At 42.3% G+C, this 14,098-nt stretch overlaps 2 protein-coding genes across 5 annotated transcripts in view; one reads left to right on the plus strand and one right to left on the minus strand.

Moving 5' to 3' along the window:
* The window catches only part of MCM9 (minichromosome maintenance 9 homologous recombination repair factor), a 57,563-nt gene that overhangs the window by 15,956 nt on the left and 27,509 nt on the right, over positions 1–14,098 (minus strand). The window contains exon 8 of one of the 4 annotated variants that reach the window (XM_074862372.1): positions 6,040–6,182. The exons of the other annotated variants lie outside the window; for them this stretch is intronic. Within the exon in view, the coding sequence (XP_074718473.1) occupies positions 6,133–6,182 (50 nt within the window). The 3' untranslated portion in view covers positions 6,040–6,132. Of the gene's footprint in view, positions 1–6,039; positions 6,183–14,098 lie in introns of those variants that run through there. 4 annotated transcript variants of the gene reach the window in all.
* On the plus strand, positions 523–12,015 carry ASF1A (anti-silencing function 1A histone chaperone). The gene is made up of 4 exons (XM_074862374.1): positions 523–888; positions 4,523–4,638; positions 9,117–9,293; positions 11,591–12,015. The coding sequence occupies exons 1-4, from the start codon at positions 780–782 to the stop codon at positions 11,801–11,803; spliced, it is 615 nt and encodes a 204-aa protein (XP_074718475.1). The 5' UTR covers positions 523–779; the 3' UTR covers positions 11,804–12,015.

Here is a 14,098-nt window from a genome sequence, read left to right on the forward strand (position 1 = left end):
GGCTCTCTGCTCGCTGCACTGCCTGTTGACACGCTGCCTTTGGCCAAGCGGTCAGCGCCGCGGGGCTCACCAGGCCGTGCGGCTCCCCCGCGGCGTTGGCCCCTCATGAGCCACATCCCCTGTGCAGCCCCATGGCGCCGAGCCGGGGTGGCCCTGGCGCCCGGGATCCCCTCAGCACCAAGCCCTACCGAAACCAGCTCGCTGCCTCGCCCCGATCTCGGCTGCCCATACAAAAAGGCAGGGGAAACAAACAAACAAAAAAAAATCCTAAAAATGGCCCCACGGCACATGGCGGAGCCCCACGGGAGAGGAGGGGCGACACCGCCCGGGGCTGGCGCCTCGGCGGGCTCCCGGCCCCGCCCCGCCCGGCCCCGGCCCCGCCCCGCCCGGCGCGGCCCCGCCGCGGGCCGCCCGTTTCCGCCGCGCGCCGGGCGGGGGCGCCGCCGCGAGGCGCCGCGGGCCGACGGGGCCCATCTTGCTGCCGCTCGGCGGCCGCGCTCGGGGGGGCGGGCCCTAGCCCGGCGTGCGGCCAATCCGGGCGGGCGCTGGCGGCGAGCAGGGCAGAATGGGCTGTAGTTTAGTGAAATAGGAAAGCTGCAAACAGTGTGGAGTGTTCCTGGTGTAAATAAAAGGGGGAAAAAAAAGTTTCTGCAAGTCGCAGCTCTGCAGCCTCGCTCGGGCACTGGCACGGGGGTTTGTGCGTTGCAAAAAACCAACACACTGGACTTTACTGTGCTGCGTTAACACGCTCTTCCTATTGTTTGTGTTTTTTTCAAAATATGGCAAAGGTTCAGGTGAACAATGTAGTGGTGTTGGACAATCCTTCTCCTTTCTACAATCCTTTCCAATTCGAAATCACATTTGAGTGCATAGAGGACCTGTCGGAAGGTGAGTACATTTTTTCCCGATACGGATTTTGTAACCCCGGGCTCTTAGTTTCAGGGGTTTTAAGGCTTAAACTTTGCACAGGCCTGCTCCTACAATTTAACAGTTTTCTCCTTCGCCGCATCGCCGTGCCGAGGCGAAGGGATGTGCTCGCCGGCGCCCGAGCCGCCGCCGGCAAACCGCTCTCGCCGAGCCCCGGCGGGGAAAGTTGGCGGCGTTCGCCTGCCCTGGCCGCCGAGCCGGGGCCGCCTCTCCCCGCCGCGCCATCGGCGAGGCGAGCTTCAAGTTGCGAGGAACTTGTTTGAGTGGTGGTAGCCATGTTGCCAGCTTTGTGTGTGCGTGGGGGGGGGGAGCGCGAGAGGGAGAGGGTTAACCGGGCTCGGCTGCCGCGCATCCCCGCGCCCGCGGGGAGTCGGGCTGTTGCGCGGCCGGCAACCCTGCGCCCGGGCGGTACTCGGCCCGCGGAAAACGCTCCGCAGCGAGCGTTTCCTCGGCCTCGTGCTCCATTTTAAGACTTAAAAAAAAAAAAAAAAATTTTTTTTTTTTTTTTTTTTTTTTTTAAATCGCCGTGGGAGGCAGTGGCGGGCGGACTCGCCCCCGGGTGCAGCGGCGCGGTGGGTGCGCGGGGCCGGCGGCGCGGTACGGCGCGCTGGCTGCGGAGCCTTGCTGGTGGGGGAGGGGGCCGGCCGCCAGCCACTATTTTTGGAAGTCACTCGAAAGTTACCGGCAGCCGCCAGAGGCGGGGGGGGGCGGCCCCGGCGGCGCCGCCCTGCAGCCGCCCCGCGGGGACCCCCCACTCCCCGCCTGAGTTTGGGGCGCCGGCCGTGCTCCCCGCCGAGGGGCGCGCCGCGCCGCCGGCGGGCTCCCGCCTTCCCCTCAGCCGGGCGGGCCGCGAACCGCCTTCGCCTCGGCGGCGCTCCGCAGCGCCGCCCGCCGGGCCGCCGGTAGGCCGCGCCGCGGCTCTCTGCGGGAGCCGCCCCGAGAGGCCGCGCGTCGGCCCTCGGGCGGGAGTTTTGAACGCCGCGGCTCGGGGCGAGGAAGGCGGCGGCGGGCTGGGAGGGGAAGCGGGGCGCTCCTGCCCGCCGGCAGCCCGGGCGGTGCGAGCGAGCGGCTGCCGCTCCCCGAGGAAGCGGAGGCCGGGGCTGCCTGTGAGGGGAAGAGGACAGAGATGTGTCCTGGCCCGGCGGAGACCAGCGCTGCCGGGGAGCCCCGGCGGCCTGAGGGGCGAGGGAAGGCGAGAGGAAAGCCAGCGGGGATAGCGCCTGGCAGGCTCCCTGCCGTTGCGGTTAAACTTGCCTCGCCCTGCCTGCTCCCGGAGCACTTTCTTGCTGTGGGTGCCGGCGGCCCGGCCCGGCCCGGTGGCAGCGCGCTGGGCGCCGGGAGGGAGGGTCGCGTTGGCGGGAACTTCAGGGGAAGCCTCGCTTGACCCTGGGATTTCCTCTAGGCCTCTGCCGCCAGCCTCCTGCCCCTGTACGCCCGACCGGCGCGCTAGCTGGAGCTGCCCCTAGCGGGATCCCTCTAGTCTGGCCTCATCGGAGATGGCAGCATCAGACCCCTCGACGGCAGCCGCTGTGGCAGGCGGCAGTGCCCGGCACAAGGCGTTATGCCTTTCCTTCCAGTTGTGCACGGCTGTACCTGACGTGCTCCCCTCTCTCTGACGTTAGAGTTAATCCTGGGCAATCAGGATGAGAAGAATTATAGGTGGTCTAATGCAAAACTCTCAGTTCCCTTCCCCCACCTAAATGCAAGTTAGACTACAGGATAAATTCAGGGTGAGCACTGCTACCTTTCACATCTTAAAATAAGATTAAACGTAGCCTTTCTATATTTGATGAAAAATTTGCTGTTGTTGCCTTAGCTTTCACGTGCTAATATGTCTATTTACTGTGCTGTTTTCAGCCAGTCCTACGCACCACTGATTTTTAAGATTAATGAACTCCAGCCCTCTTTTTTAAAGTGGTTATTCCGTATCAAGATACCTAAACAGCATTTGGATCAACCTATTAAATGTATAATTTAAAATTTATGTTTAAAAAGTCATATTTTAGTACTAAATACTACTGGTTTAGAATGAACTTTATACTGTTGTCCTAGAATTCTGGCACAGGATGGTGTGATATTCTTAAGTAATTTAGCCTAAAAGTCCTCACTTGTTGTAAGTAGTGATTTACACTCAGATGCTGACAACAGAGGTTCTTAATTGTCCTGGATGAGAAGCCTGCAGTACTGGCAGTAGTTAGTACTACATGTTTAAAAGGTAAATAAAACCTCTTGATACACTACTTGGCCAGTTGTGCTGTGCTGTACAGAGGAGTAAAATCCCTTCCCAAGCCCTTTTAATTATGTTACTTAAACCCCCCCAACCTGCACTGATGTTAAACATGATGAGCAAGAAGAATTCATTAATGAGGAAAGACTTGCAATCCTAAAGGAGACAAGTTATGTTGAAAGTGCTAAGTTTTTTCTATGCTTAAGTTCCATTCCTGCATCAAGAAACCATAATCATGGAATACCAGGTTGGAAGGGACCTCATGGATCAAGTAATGCAAACCTTTGGATTTTGCAGAGCATAGTAATAAAGTAAATGTAATAGGGTACAGGTTTGTGCTTTTGTACAGACAATCCTTTCGTAAGGAAAAAATATTAAATATGTACCATGTAAGATTTTAAGGTACAGTTTTGAAGCAACAGTTTCATTTAAAAAAAAAAGTCATAGTTATCTGTAATGGTGATCTTTTTTTTTTTTCCTTGTTTAAAAAAAAATAATCAAAAGTCTGTCTTTTAAGATTAGTTCCATATGTGTATTTATGCATGTTTTTGAATCAAAAAGTGAAAGTGAAAAGCTGGCCCAGGAAGGGCTAATGTGTGTTAATTTGCAGTTTCAACTTCAAACACCTGTGGTGGAGAGGGTGAGTTAAAAAAACCCCGGAATTGTAAGAAATGTTTGATTTTGGTGCATTATTTTAAGAAGCAAAATGTTACATTTAAATTGTTTTGCCTGTAATTCCATTTCAGGGTGTGGATGAAATCCAAACACCAGTATCTTTGAGAATATGATCTAATTGTGCTATCACAATTTTACATACTTCTCAGGTTGCACAAGTTAATATGTGAAGGAATGGGGGCATAGTTAGTGTGCCTGGTGCTTACACAGTGGGTTTTCTTATTAACTACTTTCCATGGTCAGTATAATTTAAGCTGTGAGGTGTGTAGGTGGAAGGTGGGAATTTCTTTTGGGGAGGCGAGTCAGTATTCAAGGCATGCAGTGTGTTAGGGGCGTATATAGACATCATCCCTATGCTGCAGCCATTCCACCAGACTTTGAGAAAACGCTGAACACGGCTCCCAACAAGCACATGGGCCCTGTCCTCTGTATAAAATTTGAAAATTAACCTGACTATGAAAATAGAGGGATTCCTGCGGTACTGCCTAGAGAGAGATGGTGGGATGGTCTGATTCAGGAGGACTGGGGCAGGTGTTGATAAATTTCCCCAGTGAAGACAGGTCCTTGTAATTTTAGGCCTGTTGCCAAAGCAGCAATTTTAGGCTACCTAAAACTGTAAATGGGCAAGAGTGGAAGATCCTTAACTGTAATGATAAATAATGGTTTTGTGTTTTTATTTTTATTTTGCTGTAGATTTGGAATGGAAAATAATTTATGTGGGTTCAGCTGAAAGTGAAGAGTATGATCAGGTGTTAGACTCTGTTTTAGTAGGACCTGTTCCTGCGGGCAGACACATGTTTGTATTTCAGGTAAGTTTGATTTAACTGTTTCTAAAAGGGTTGTGTTAATTTGTTTAATGATGACTGTATCAAACTAAGAGGCACTTGAAAAATAATAGTAAGCTAGAAAAATACTTCAGTCAGCTCTTCAGGTATGATACACCTTCCTTTAAAGTCTGTTCATGAGCTGATATTTCTTGCCCCTGCTATTTCCATGGTAATATTTTCACTTGTGGTATTAATAATTAGAGATGGTGATATAAGCACTGTTTCTGTACCTACTGATAATTTTGACCAGTCTGGTTTAGGAATATATTCTAGATCACTATAAGTATATTCTATATCAGTAATCAAGAGTTCCAGTTACCTAGTTTACGCTAGCACCATCAGGCTTAACTCTGCTGCAGTTGGTGGCAGTTTCAGACAATCGGGAGCACTGGGTTAATGTAGACAACGTCTTGAGAAGATCAGGCCAAGGAATTCATTGTAAAACTCTGCCAGAACAGTCAAGAGTTCATTTCTCTTTGGCAGGACAAATGTTCAACCGTGATGTTTGGCTAAGCATGCTAAATCACAGCAAAATACAGCAGTTTGTAAAGTAAGTAGAGTTCCAGTGGTAGATAGCAGTCATTTGGGACACAAGTGTGTAGATTAAGACTGTCCAGCAAACTCTGGAGAATGTGACAGTCCTATAAAAGACTGCTGTTAAAGCCAGAAGTTACTAAGAAGGAATAATGAAGCGAAGGAAAACGGGGAAAGAGCAGCACTAAGATGGCTTACTAGCCTATTCTAGTTTCCATTTTAAGTCAGCGGGGAGGGGGGGCGGGGGGAACCTAAAGCAGACTTGCCTAAATTCTTATGGAATTTTGGGGGCTGGGGGTGGCTTTTTTAATCAAGACTATGGTTTAGCTCACTTTTTTTCTCTATTTATCAAATACTAGTGTTTGTCTTGTAAACTGAGAGCAAAACCCATAAGCAGAAAAATCAGACTGAAACTGAGGATGGCTTATTGTATAAGAACCATGTTACTTTTCTAAATACTATAAATTCACTTAACTAATGGCAATTGCATGGCGGAGTATGAGCATTAAACCAAAAAAAAAGCGTTAATGAAATGTCTTACAGTTACTGTTTTAAAATAATATCAACATTTGTGAGGCATCTTGATTAATCCTGTACGGTCCAGGAAACATTTTTTTTTTCTTACAGAACAGGCTAAAGGAATAGGATTAGGCTGGAGGTTATATTTACCAACCACATACATGCAAATCAGTCTTGAAACATTTCTGTTTGGTTTTGGAGCTGGGCCTAATTTTTCCACACTACAAATAAAGCAGATGTGTAACAAATGCATCATTTATTAACAGTTCTTCCATTATCAAGCTATTACAGCTGATGGCATTAATTGGTCAGAAATAGGTGATCCTTTATTGCCCTCAAAGGGGCTACCTTGTAGCACTGTATCCAGAGAAATCAGCTGGCATTTACATTTCTAGTTTAAAAGATGCATTGTTCTCAATTAACTTACGAAGATTCATTGTTGATGGTGATGGGAAGGAGCAGGAGGCAGGTGCCTAAAAAAGCATATTTGGGCTGTATGACTAGGAAGGCCCGGAAAATTAAATTTACGGCTCTTGCAGTTTCTGTAAGATGGACTTGTCAACTGTATCCAGGTTATAACTGACACTACAGCTAAATTAGGAGTGGATATGTAGACGTTTTGCTTAGATTGGAATAGGTCCTGTAAGAAAGTCAGTACCCCTTCTGTGTTATAATGAAGTATCTCTTTTATTTCTTAGGGAAGTACTGTTGGTCTAAGTATGTTAGACTTGAAAAGTACTGGGTTTCAGGTGAGGTTAGGACTCAACTAATCTATACTCAGGAGACCACCAAAACCCAAAGAGCTGCAATAAGCCTTTGCTGATGACTGAAGCATTTTATTCACCAAACTGAAACAGCCTGGGAGATGAAGAGAACTAGGAAGGGAAGGCCAGAATGGGGCAAAGCACAGAACTGCAGGAGGTGTATAATGCAAAGAAAAGAGACTGTGTTCACTAGGGACAGCACAAGGAAAGGACCTTTACGGAGGTATATAAAATTTTCAGCTAATAATATGCTGTAGATTTTTCTAAATAGGAAAATGGCTGAAACGGCAAGTAAAATGGAGTACTACACAGATAAAATACCAAGGATGATAAAACTACCTTTGTTGAAAAGAAGCTGTGTATCAGGTTGGGAAGCCAGCCTTACATAAAGATGGAAAACTATTGTGCTTTTCAGACTTACACAATCAGCTTTTTTTTTTTTTCTTTTTAAAACATCTGAAAAGGTTTCAATATTAAAGGCCCACAGCTTGGCCTATTTGGTTCTAAATACCAAGATAGAAGTAATGAAACCTGATTCCTTCTCTCTGTGCATTTGGGGATTTGTAATAAATTCACAGAAACTTCTTTTTGAGAATATAAACACATAAATAATTTACTATCTTTAAGTGGGGATACGACCTTAGCTACCTACTCTGCAGTAAAGCCGTGTGAATAAATGTATCACATGGAAAAACAAGATCATTCAAGACAACATATACATTGAGTGATTTCAGAAAATTCTTAAGTAATTTCTAGCACAAAAATGGCGTATTAAGACTGATTTTTATACCGAAGGTTAATTTGCTGCCTCTTTTTGCCTACCAAAATATCTGTTTGCAACTGCTTCCTTATCACTTGATTATACCAAGCTCTTCTTTTTTCTTCCACCTGTGTATGATCATTTGTTTTCCAGGCAATTAAGAGGTTTGACATCCAAGGCAGGAAGTTCAAAATTTGAGAAAAATCAGTTTTCAACAGCATTCAGTGCCTTTTCCACTCAGCAAAACAATGGTGAAGAGTTAAGTAGGATTAAAACAGACTGTTTCCTTGCGTTTGCAACTGTATTATAGGATATTACAGGACACAAAATGACAGTGGGAGCCTGGAAGAACTAAAATCCCATGTTAGGGTGTGAGCTGAGTTGCATGGGGGGTTAAATGGAACAGTGTCTTCTTGCAGTACATTAGTCTATAACTGCCCACTGTGGAATTTCAAGTAATCAGATGGTCCTGGGCACTGTTAGAACAAGACTACCGAATTAAAGTAGTGATTTCCTCTATATTGGCAGTTCTTGTGATTTCTTGAAGCTTCTACACTTGTTCTGTTCCTTGGTCATCTTTTCCATTCCCCTGTGCAAGTTGTAAAGCCACTGGATGTTTTCTGTTCCCTTCAAGGGCTGGAGGAAGTTGTGTTCTACCTGATTCCCTAGTTGCTTCTCTTCCCTCTGGTGTATTTGTACCTGAGAGGTCTGACTCATCTAATTCTTCTGCGAAGTGTCTACAGCTTCTTATAAAAAGCTAGACTGGTTTGAAGGCTTAGAACTGAAGTAGCAAGGAACAGAAGCCAATGCTGCATGACCACTAGCTCCCAAATTTCACGGTGCTCCTGGAGCATAAAAATACTACAGAAAAGTAGGGATGAGAGAGACAGCAGGAATTACTACCATTTGTCCTCTGTCCTTAGGCAGGAGTCATTAAACCAAAACCATTCTAACATATATTGTTAATACTTACTTGTCCTTGCAACACAGGTGTTCATTGCTGGCTTCAGATCTTCATGTAAAGTTGTAGATATGAAGCTGTTTCTTTTATGCTTAGATGGCTGTTACTTTAAATCCTACAGCAGAATGAGGCATCACATCTTACCAGTGAATGTGTAGTTAGGAGGCATTTTAAGGGACTGATGTGAGCCACATTTTACAAGGCAAATTTTATTTATTATTAGTAACTGCAGAGCCATGGTAAGTAAGGACGTTGAGGAAGATTGTAAGAGTTGCCTGTTAATTAGGATTGCGTCCTGTCTGAAAATGTCAGATGTCTTAGAGCGATGATGTGTTTAACTGCATACATTTTAACAAATGTAGGCATGTGGAAGGAAGCAAGAGAAAGGGTGGTTTATTCCTTTCCTAGAAGTCTGTGGGGCAGCTCAAACCTCACTGTAGCCTGTCCCTGCTCTTGCTGAAGTGTAAATTGCAGTCTGTATTTTTAAGGGCTTAATCTTGTTAAAAACACACATACAGAGCAATCCAATCTCAGAGTTACAAAAAAAAAATACCTTATTCTACTAAATTACCAAGATGGGCTGGAGAACGATGGCACTGTAGAATTGGAGGGACGTTAGTACACTTGGTCGAACAACAGTTCATCTGATCATATATTTAAAAGCAGTTTTGGATCAAAGCTGTCTCGTCACCCATGAGAAATGTCAGCACACAGTATTACTGTATTCTAAGTAATTCAGTCTCTAGAGGATAGTATCCTAAATTTGGGGTTGGTGTTGTGAAAGTCAATGTATTTTCTGGTTAACTTGAACAATTTTAAACAGTCACTACTCAGCTGCTAAGATATACTACTTAAGATCCCTCTGCTAGATAGGCATGTGGTACCAACTTTATTTTAATCCATCTTTCCCTTTTTCATTTAGGCTGATGCACCTAACCCAGGGCTTATTCCAGATGCAGATGCAGTAGGTGTAACAGTTGTGCTAATTACATGCACCTATCGAGGTCAAGAATTTATTAGAGTTGGCTACTATGTAAACAACGAATATACTGAAACAGAACTGAGAGAGAATCCACCAGTAAAGCCAGATTTTTCTAAGGTAATGCATGTTCTGTTTTAGTCATATATCAAAGGTATGCTTATAGAAAGAGGCTTTTAAGAAACAAAATCAAACCGCAAGTGATTCCATAAAGTGCGTGGAATGAGGCATCAAATAATAGAAAAGACCTGGGGGGACAAACTACAAGTGACGTGTAGTTAGTTGCCATGAAGTTGGAGAACACTGAGAAACGTGCAACAGTTTCTACCAGCTTGAAGTCTTGGCTGGACTTCGTTATTTTACACTGACTGTGTGAAATAAACTGTTGGGTTCCCTCTATTTGCACCACAAAGTGGCTCTGTTCTTCAGAAAAACTGAATAATGTTTTTTTTCTAGGACAGTCAACCTGAAACTAAGTTTTAAGTATTAATTTAACACAGTTGTTTTCCAGCTGTTCTAGTGTTAGAGCTGCAGTTTCTGCAAAACAGTAACAACTGAACTGAAGAACAAGTTACATATAAAAAGCGAAATGATGGGTAACCTGGTAAGAGCAGATTGGATGATTATGTGATCAGTGGACAACTTGACTGCAGAAGTATACAGATCAAGTTTAAAAAATACATATCCTTCATGGTAAAAATTAAAACCAGGACTAGAATTAAAAGATGATGTGAAATAGAATTATTTGGAACCTAATACCTTGAGAGGGATCAATTGAACATCAAAAACTAGTCAAAATCCTGTGAAATACTCTACCCAGGCAGACTGTACAAACACAAGGTTCTACACAGCATCTGGGTTTGTTTTCATGGAAGATTTTGTGGAGTTGGGTTTTCTCTTTATGAAAGCTGACTTACATGTGTATGCACGTTCTGAAGTTGTGTGATAGCGAAAACTTTTGTTATTTTTCAAGTATGCGTTGATTATATGACTGGATATATGAAGAAGTGAATGGGATAATGCATGTACTGTAATGACTAGCACAGAGATAATCCCCATAGTTCCTGAAACTGATTTTCAAATGTAACTAAACTTGAATTGGTATGTAAATTGGTTTTTAAAAGTCGCTAATGATTTTCTATGCTTAACTTAATTTTCAGGGATCAGATGTTCAACATGTTCTCAAAATTCTAAATTATGGTTAATTTTGAGGATTCTTATAATCTGTTCCTTTCTTTTTTTCTTTCATTTAAATCATATACTTATTTGTTATTTTGGAGTGTGAATGCCAGAATGTTGACTTCCTTTAAGCACTTCCATTTAGAAATGCCTAGAACTACTTGTCTTAATTTTCCGCTTATATAAAAAGCTAGCTCTGCTGCTGTGAAAAAGAACAGCAGAAACTATCATGTATTTGTATAAAAAGTCCTTAATGTGACTTTGGGACAGATTTAAAAATTCAAGTAGTAGGTTATTAAATTGATTAATTGATGGGTAATAGACCCTACTACGTTCAAGAAAAGAAATGGTCTTCTTAGTTTGCATAAGGGGTTGGGAAATACTGAATGAGAATGCACTTCCTTGGAGAATAAAATCAACATTACTACCAAAGCAAACTTTTCCTGTGGTCAGTCTTAACTTTCATAATGAGTGGCCAGTGGCGATAACTTGCCATCCTCCAGTTAACTATATATTATCTTGCAAATGGTGAAGGATTAAGAGAAAGTGAGCATTTTCTTTTTTTGCTGCATACATAAACAAATACAGCATGTTTTCAAAGGAAAATTAAGGCCAGGCCTAAGAATAAAATATATGACTCATGTCTAGGCATTTCCACTGCCACAATATTAGTATCTTCTAAATCTAAGTAATGTTTTTACTTTAAAACTTTAGTAGACAAATTAAAATTCAGTTAATGAAATCAATCTAGAGCATAGTGATTTAATTCAAGGATAGGTTGTACTCTTAAATGAAGACAGACAGTTGATAGAATTGATACAATTATTGCAAACACCATAAAGTTGATGCAAAATTTTATGAAGTACTGTGGTTTGCAAAATCTTTGGGGGGGTAGTCATTTGCTTTACTAAAAGCTGACTAAAATAGTAAACACTTGCACTTTACTTGCAGAGTTCTTGTACAGCCTTGAACTCATGTAACAGTTAAAAATCCCCTCTCAAAGCAGTTACTTTCCTGAGTAGGATATTAGAGTAAATGAATGAGTGGTGTGTTTGTGTAAGCATGTTTCTGATCCATAGATAGTACCTATACATTCACATTTATATGAACTACGTTTTTAAACAACCTGTTTTACGCATACAAGTCTAGGGGGAGTAAAAGGCAAAAAATGTATATGCATGTGAACTCCAGTTTGAGATGTACACATTACATAATCCATATATTTTCTTCTCTCCCAGCTTCAAAGGAATATTTTGGCATCTAATCCCAGAGTCACAAGATTCCACATTAATTGGGAAGACAACACTGAAAAACTGGAAGATGCAGAGAGCAGTAACCCAAATCTACAGTCACTGCTTTCTACAGATGCGTTACCTTCAGCATCAAAGGGGTGGTCAACATCAGAAAATTCATTAAATGTTATGTTAGACTCTCATATGGACTGCATGTGACTAACCACCATCATTTTGGTACTGTACATGTGTTAAACTGTAAAAACAACCAGAACTATTTCCCTCAAATTCCATAAGTACATAGTTGACAAGCAATGTGAAGAACTTGTTTTAAAACATCCTGTAGAAAGTTTATAAAAAAAACCAAACAACAAAAAAACAAACAGTATTTGAGCAAATTGTGGAATATAAATACAACTATTTTTAAGTAATTGCCTTTTTTCTCTAATGTGTTATTCTATGTGGTCTAAACCTAACTTGATTAAAGTATACATATGGTCCCCCCTCCCCCTTTACTTTGTAAGCACTATTAAAAGCTAAAAAACTGGAAGTTAAAACATTCAGGCAAAATGAAGGAATAATGCCATGTCCTTATCTCTGATACCCAGATTGCCAAATATAAAGTGCCCTTTAATAGCAGCTTAAGAACAAAACTGTCATTAGATGAAGTGCAAAGAAAAAAAAAAATTATCTCTTACAAGAAAAAAAAAGTCCAAAAATGTCCTCTTGCTGTGAAAGCAGACAGCATAGTATAATTTTAGGTGCAAGCTTCTTTTCCTTTCAAGGCACATACTTGTTACTTAAAGCATGCAATTTGAGATTTACCATCTGCTATCTTGGATTTTAGGAATTTTTTTTTTTTTTTAAATCTCCTGCTGCTGCTGTTTAGTCAGACTGGTTTGTTAGGAACAATGTTTCATGTGGATTTGGGTGGGTATCTCGGGAAAGAACCCTTTTTCAGTCACCAAAATAGCACACAGAATTGGTTGGAAGGATTCAAGCAAATACTAGAAAATTTAAAGGATCAAAAGGAATAGCATAAGTATCCAGAAAATGTTCTTCTGCAAGTTTACTACATACAGCTGCTGGCTGGTACATTTATTTTCAGGTATGCTTTATTTTTGCAGTCATTTTAACTAGTAATAAGGAGTTTAGATGCTTCCTTTTAAGTTTTTTTTGAAACATCTGGAATTGAAAACTTTCCTGTTTTCTCTCTACCCTGTAAGGCACTCCTGTGCGCTGGTACAAATCAAGATTTAAACCCTGTTGTGGCAGGCCTGACACACTCAAGAACACATTGCCTGCCCTGGAGCTCTTGCACTGAAACATCCCTATTACCTGAGGCATCCTTGAAGATAAAAAGAACTAAGCAGTAAATTCTAAAGACTTAAGACATTATTATGACACTAACAATTTACTTACTCCTTCCAATCCTTGTTAGCCTTACACATTTACCATGACTATATGTGCATTTAAAATTGTAATCTGTCATGTCAGATTACAGGAATATAGTTCTGCTAGTTATTAGTAACTGCCCAAACTGTGAACCCTTGTAGGTTCCAGGCCCTTAAAAAACGGAGATTTCCTGATGACTGACAGTATAGCTCAGAATAAAAATAGAATGCTTTCTCTTCTCTTTCTGCATTCTCTAATAGGGATGAAGATGTCCCAAGCAGTTAGCACTAATGTTTTTCCACATCATTAGTGAAATTGTCTTAATTTCAAACTTGTATGTTTTTTACAGCAGAAAGGAATGACCTGATCTGAATGTACATGCACGTGTTTGTTTCTTGCATGGAAACTCAGCAGTACGTATGGTAGCTGAATGGAATCCATTAATATTTGGAACCCTAATTCTAATGTGTGCTCTAAAAAAATCTCTCTGTAATTGTTTAAAATTATGATTAGCAATTTAAAAATATTAACACTCTAATAACGGTATGACTTAACACAAAGAACTGGTCCCCCAAACCAGCAGTTGCTTTACTTGAGGGCTGAAATTATGTGAACTTTTAAGAAAGATCTTTCAATTTTCAGTTATATTGCAACTTAAAGGTCTACAGTGACATTTGGAGATTTTTCATGCACTTTATTGTTCTATTTGTAAATCTATTTAAGATATCTCTTAAACGTAAGCATGTAAATAGCTTAGTCATCTGCTGAAAGATTGGCAGGCTAATGAAGTCTGCCTTCAGCTAAAGCTACTGTAGTAGTGTTCCAAACCCTTGCACCTGTTGAAGATTCAAATGAAAACATGATCAAGTACGAGCTGTAACCAGAATCCATCCATCAGTAGCTTGAAGGCTTCTTAGAAGCATATGCCACAAAGTGATGGAAGCAAACTGTATTACTACTATTGCAGAATCAACTACAAAATACAGTCAGCAAAACTATGTCACCCAGCAAACCCATAAATTTAGAGAAATCAGAAAGTGAAGATTTGTTGTTTTGTTTAGGAGGAAAAAAGTCAACTGTGCATGTGAACTTGGGTGCAATAAACTTCAAGCTAGCCCG

This window comes from Strix uralensis, chromosome 3, assembly GCF_047716275.1.
Source record: "Strix uralensis isolate ZFMK-TIS-50842 chromosome 3, bStrUra1, whole genome shotgun sequence".
Taxonomy (NCBI): domain Eukaryota; kingdom Metazoa; phylum Chordata; class Aves; order Strigiformes; family Strigidae; genus Strix; species Strix uralensis.